This window comes from Dipodomys ordii, unplaced genomic scaffold (genome assembly GCF_000151885.1).
Source record: "Dipodomys ordii isolate 6190 unplaced genomic scaffold, Dord_2.0 Scaffold163, whole genome shotgun sequence".
Lineage (NCBI taxonomy): Eukaryota > Metazoa > Chordata > Mammalia > Rodentia > Heteromyidae > Dipodomys > Dipodomys ordii.
In genome coordinates this window covers 396521-402312 of record NW_012267379.1, presented here as the reverse complement: position 1 = coordinate 402312, position 5792 = coordinate 396521, and the positions used below count along the sequence as shown (strand labels likewise).

The window sequence follows — 5792 nt, the reverse complement described above, 5'->3', positions numbered from 1 at the left end:
GGTAGAGGGCCTGCGTGTGCACACAGGCTGAGTCCAGTCCCGCGTGTGCACAGGTGTGTGTGTGATGAGGGTGGTGCTCGCTGGTAGAGGGCCTGTGTGTGCACACAGGCTGAGTCCAGTCCCGCGTGTGCACAGGTGTGTGTGTGATGAGGGTGGTGCTCGCTGGTAGAGGGCCTGCATGTGCACACAGGCTGAGCTCACTCCCCAGTGTGTGTGCATGGGCACGCGTGTGGGGTGCGAAGGTCGAGTTGCAGCTCTAGTACTATGTTTAAAAAGTGCCTGTTTTTCACTGCATGGCAAACAGCAGGGAAGAACTCGTCTGATGTAACACGGGGATGTTTAGGGTGATGTTCTAGAAACAAGAGGGCCAGGGTGAGCTGGCTGTGTCTCCTTCAGTGCCGGGGCCCAGCCGTGGTGCTGCCTGTGGCTGCCTGGAGGCCCGGAGGACGGCCCAGCCGCAGCCGCAGCCGCAGCCGGCCCTGCCTCCCTGCGTCCCATGCCCCAGGAACGCGCTGCCCTCCTCTCAGCAGACCAGACCCCTCAACCCTCCGGCTTAGCCTCAGGAAGGGGCTTCTTTCCTTTCATCACTTGAGTGGTAGTGCCGTTTGCGCTTTCAGTAACGGAAGAGCTCTGGGGTTGTGATTCTTGTAGCTACCTTTTGTCAAGGGCCATGAGCGGCGCAGCCCGGCAGACAGAGGCTTCTGCTGGAGTTGGAGCTTGCAGACTCTGCCAGCAAGGCTCATGGAACTGCTTGGCGACAGGCCCGGAAGATGTTTGAGGGGGAGAGGGCAAGCCTGGAGGCCCTCCACAGCACAGGCCTGGTGCGGGTGCCACAGCCCAGAACGGTGATCGACCTGCCGGGAGGTGGGGCAGCCTTTGTCATGGAGTATGTGAAGATGAAGAGGTTGGGCAGGTGAGTGTGGGAGAGAGGGACCCCCCCAGGCGCGCACGCGCACGCACACACACACACACACACACACACACACAGCCAGGAAAAAGACAGGGAAACCTGACTGCAGAGACACAGGTGCAAGTGAGAGACCACAGAGAACAGAGACAGAGAGACAGACACACAGAGAAACAGACAGGAGCAGCTTCGGATGCACTGCCTGCATAACTCAGCACAATTACCAGAGTGCGTGCATGTGTGTGTGTGTGTGTGTGTGTGCACGCGCCAGTCCTTGGGCTTGAACTCAGGGCCTGGGTGCTGTCCCTGAGCTTTTTTGCTCAAGTCTAGTGCTCTACCACTTGAGCCACAGCACCACTTCTGTTTTTGTTATTGGAGATAAGAGTCCCAAGGGCTTTCCTGCCCAAGCTAGCTTTCAACTATGATCCTCAGATCTCAGCCTCCAGAACTGTTGAGAATCCAGGTGCAAGCTGCCCTGCCCAGCCCAGCTCTCGAGTTTTTTGCTCAGGGCTGGTGCTCTCACTGGAGCCCAGCCTCTGTTCAATTCTGGTTAACTGAAGACAAGGGTCTCAGGGCCACCCGAGCCTGGAGCATGGCTCAGAGTTCCTGCTAAGTGGAGATAAGGGTGTTTATTTCTGCTGTATGCTTTTTTTTTTTTTTTTTGAGGAAAGAGTAGTTTGGCTGTGATAAGGCTATATTAGACAAATAGATTTGAGCTTATTCCTTGCTTTGTACTTTTGTTGTTGTTGGGGCTTGAACTCTGGGCCTGGGCACTGTCCCTCAGCTCTTCAGCTCAAGACTGCGCTCTACCACTTGAGCCACAGCACCACTTCTGTGTTTTTCTGCTTATGTGGAGCTGAGGACTTGAACCCAGGGCCCCATGCATGCAAGGCAAGCGCTCTACCACTGAGCCACCTTCCCAGTCCTGGGTTGTGTTTTTTTTGGGTCCTGGGGTCAAACCCAGATGCTGCCCTGGCTAAGCAAGCGCTTTGCCCTTGCTTTGTACTTCAGAGTGTACAAAATGCCAGCTCAATTAGGGCGGAACCAGGCTGGTCTATTAACTACAGTCTTAATTTTCTTTTCTAATTATGAGGGTCCTTACATATCCATGTGCAAAATATTGGAAATGCAAGCTCAAGGCTTCCAGTCCCTCATAACTCCACAGGCGAGGGGTGCCGACTACTTGAGTCTTAGCACGTAGCTGTCATTGCAGTATTTCCCCTTTATTTTATATTTGTTCCTGCAGAAGTAGGAGCTAAGGCTTCACTTCACCCACACTTTGAAGCTCTGTGCCTGGCATTTCTTCTGTGCCCGTTGGATGGCTGCTGCTGATCTCATGCCCGGCTCCCTTTCCGGACTTCATGCTACTTTTGCGGGGAAGGATGGGTCATACTTAGCACTCACTTTTTACTTTTGTAGTAGAAAGTAGCTTTTAAAACACTTCAGAATGAGACACACTGGGTGGGACTACCACTTGCTACTTTAACTGTCCTATGTTTGCTATTTTAATTGGCTACATTTCTTCTTTCTTTAGCCAGGCATCAAAACTTGGGGACCAGATAGCAGATTTACACCTTTTTAACCAGAAGCTCAGGGAGAAGCTGCAGCAGAGGGAGAACACCGTGGGTGCGTGCCATCTGCTCCGTCACCCTTTCCATGCCGCTGACTACCTAGAGCGGTGCCCATGGCACCCCACCCTTTTTTCCCTTGTGCTAGTCCTGGGGGCTTGAACTCAGGGTCTGGGCACTGACTCAAGACTAGTGCCCTACCACTGGAACCACAGCTCCACTTCTAGCTTTCTTTGGTGGCTAACTAGAGATAAGAGGCTTACAACTTTCCTGCCAGGCTGGCGTTGGACTGTGATCCTCAGATCACAGCCTCCCTGAGAAGCTGGGATTATGGTCGTGAGCCACGGGTATTGTGGTAATAGGTTGGATTGAATGTCATCACACTTTACCCAGCATTATGAAAAATAGGATTATTAAACAAGAGTTCCTATGAAGCTGGTAAGAATTGGTATGTGGCCCCTTCCATGCCCAGCCTGGCGGTTTGCTCAGCGGACTGCAGAGCCCGAGCAAGTCTGTATGCTGGCTACTCACCCCCATGCGTAATGTGCTCTCCAACTACCCACGTTTTAGCATGTACGGCCAGGCTGACAGGAACCTCTCTGTAGAAAACTGGGAAAGAAAATGAAGACTTCAGAAAAGGACGATCAGCTCCCTGAGGCTAGGACCTCTGTTTACAGGCCACAGAGCTGAGGGTGCTGAGCCCCAATATGTGAGCAAATTCGGCTTCCACACCGTCACCTTCTGTGGCTTCATCCCTCAGGTGAGTGCCTGGGTGAAGACATCCCTACGTAGCTGATGACCCTTCCCGAGGCCCAGGGCTGCTACCTGATCCCTTGTGTGTCCCCAGGCATCAGATCAACCAACTGCCTGACTTGTGAAGGCAGAGGGTAGGCTGTGACATCTGTGTGGAGAGGCTCCCTGGTGGGGCTGGGAGGGGGAGGGAATGGTGGTGTCTGGGGAGTAGTGGTCTAGTACCCCAGTTCCAGTATTTCAGGCAGACAGAACAGTGGTGCAAATGTCGTGTGCTGTTGTGTGAATGTTAGAGGATGGAACAGGCGAGGACAGCTCATCCTCCAGGACCTCTCAAAATATTATTATTCAGTTGTAGGGCTTGAACTCAGGGCCTGGGTGCTGTTCCTGAGCTCTTTATCTCGTGGCTAGTACTTTGAGCCACAGAACTACTGCTGGTTTTGTGGAGGTTTACTGGAAATATGAGTCTCACAGACTTTCCTGCCCAGGCTGGCTTTGAACTGAGATTCTCAGATCTCAGCTTCCTGAGTAGCAAGGATGACAGGTGTGAGCCACCGGCATGTCTTGTCTTCTTTTGTTTTTGACATTGATAATTTGTCTTCTCTCTTTTTCATCTGATCAGTCTGACTAGAAGTTTATCAATTTACTGATCTCATAAAACCAGGTCTTAGCATATTGATTTTCCTTTTTAATTCATTAATATGTTTCACGTGCGTGCTGGTCTTGGGGCTTAAACTCAGGGTCTGGGTACTGTCCTTGAGCTTTTTTGCTCTACCACTTGAGCCACAGCACCACTTCGGCTTTATCTGCTTTGTGGTGCTGAGGAATCGAACCCAGAGCCGCATGCATGCAAGGCAAGCACTCTACCACTGAGCCACCTTCCCAGCCCTTTTTTTTTTTGCATATGAAATACACATCTGCATGCAACTTACTGTTGGTTTTTGCTTTAGCCATCTGTTAATGCCTGTTGTTAGAGTATTTTTGACCATTTTCATTATGAGTGTGTTTATTGATCTATTGGGGTTTGAGTCTGTCACTTTACTATTTATTTGTTTTCTGTTCTTTGTTTCCTTTGCCCTACCTTCTTCTGGATGAAATTTAAAAATTTCATATCAGAGCTTGAACTCAAGAACTTTTGCTCATTTCGTTTTTTTTGTCGGTCGTGGGGCTTGAACTCTGGGCTTGGGCACTGTTGCTCAGCTCTTAGCTCAAGGCGAGCACTCTATCTCTTGAGCTACAGCACCACTTCCGGTTTCCTGGTCGTTTATTGGAGATAGGAGTCTCACGGTCTTTCCTGTCTGGGCTGGCTCAGTTCTCAGCCTCCTGAGTAGCTAGGATTACAGGCACAAGCCACTAGCGCCCGGCTCATTTTGCTTTTTTGCTTTGCTTTTGTCCTCACAGTTGGCACTTTACTACTTGAGCCATGCCTCTAGTCTGGCATTTTTGCTAGGTAATTGGAGATAGAATTATTTTGGATTTTTCTGCCCAGACTGATTTTAGGCTGTCTTGTTCAGATTTCAGCCTCCTGTTGAGTTAGGATTATAAGCATGGGCCACCAGTACCCGGTCTTGGATACACTGATTTATGATTCTAGTTACCTTTTCATTTGACTGATTAGCTATGGTACTTACTATATCCGTTTTTTGTTGTTGTTGTTAGTTGTGGGTCTTGAACTCGGCTTGGGTGCTGTCCCTATGCTTTTCAGCTCGAGGTGAGCGCAGTGCCACTTCTGGTTTTCTGGTGGTTTATTGGAGATAAGTCTCATGGACTTTCCTGCCTGGCTGGTTTTGAACTGTGGTCCTCAGATCTCAGCCTCCTGAGTAGCTAGGATGACAGGTGTGAGCCACCAGCGCACAGCTACTTGCTATATTCCTTTAATGCTTGCTCTGGTGTTTGGGCAGATTCTAGATGTAACTGCCCTGTTGCTCGGAGTTGCAGTACTGGCCTCTTTTGTTTCTCAGGTGAACGACTGGCAGGATGACTGGCCCAGCTTTTTCACGCAGCACCGGCTGCAAGCACAACTGGACCTCATTGAGAAGGACTACGGTGACCGAGAGGCTCGAGAGCTCTGGTCAAGGCTGCAGGTGAGCACAGCCCCCCAAGAGCAGTCAGGGGGGACTGCACCGACGTAGAGGTGGTCAAGCTGGGCGCACATCAGTGGCCTTGGCTCCTGAGGGCGCGTTTCCCGCCCAGGTCTCCAAGCATTCAGCTGAGACTTGCTTTCCTCATGTGCCCGGGTCTCTGGCCACCGAGTGGTGGTCTTCACCACCATTGGTCCCATTATTGGGAGTCCGTGTCCCCCTGTGCCCGGCCGGCCCCAGTCCCTCTTAGGTACTGTGTGGTGAGTGCTTAGGTCTCACGCGGGTCCCGCCACAGAGCTTTCAAAATGACCCTCGGACAGCGCCAGACACGCGGGCCGCGTGTGTCAGTCGGGTGAGCGTGTCAGGGAGGCCGAGCTCCAGGCGCTGCAGACAACAGAAAGCAACCTGGCCTCGGCCTGCGGGGAGCCGCGGCTGCGGGGCTCGGCCTGCGGGGAGCCGCGGCTGCGGGGCTCGGCCTGCGGGGAG

At 52.0% G+C, this 5792-nt stretch overlaps 1 protein-coding gene across 1 annotated transcript in view; it reads left to right on the top strand.

Moving 5' to 3' along the window:
* The window catches only part of LOC105998448 (fructosamine-3-kinase-like), a 21350-nt gene extending 15567 nt beyond the window's left edge, over window positions 1-5783 (top strand). Inside the window, exons 2-6 of the mRNA XM_013033156.1 lie at window positions 760-913; window positions 2442-2533; window positions 3153-3235; window positions 5187-5309; window positions 5604-5783. Of these exons, the coding sequence (XP_012888610.1) occupies window positions 771-913; window positions 2442-2533; window positions 3153-3235; window positions 5187-5309; window positions 5604-5615 (453 nt within the window). The 5' untranslated portion in view covers window positions 760-770 and the 3' untranslated portion in view covers window positions 5616-5783. The remainder of the gene's footprint in view (window positions 1-759; window positions 914-2441; window positions 2534-3152; window positions 3236-5186; window positions 5310-5603) is intronic.
* The last annotated feature ends 9 nt before the right edge of the window (window positions 5784-5792 follow it).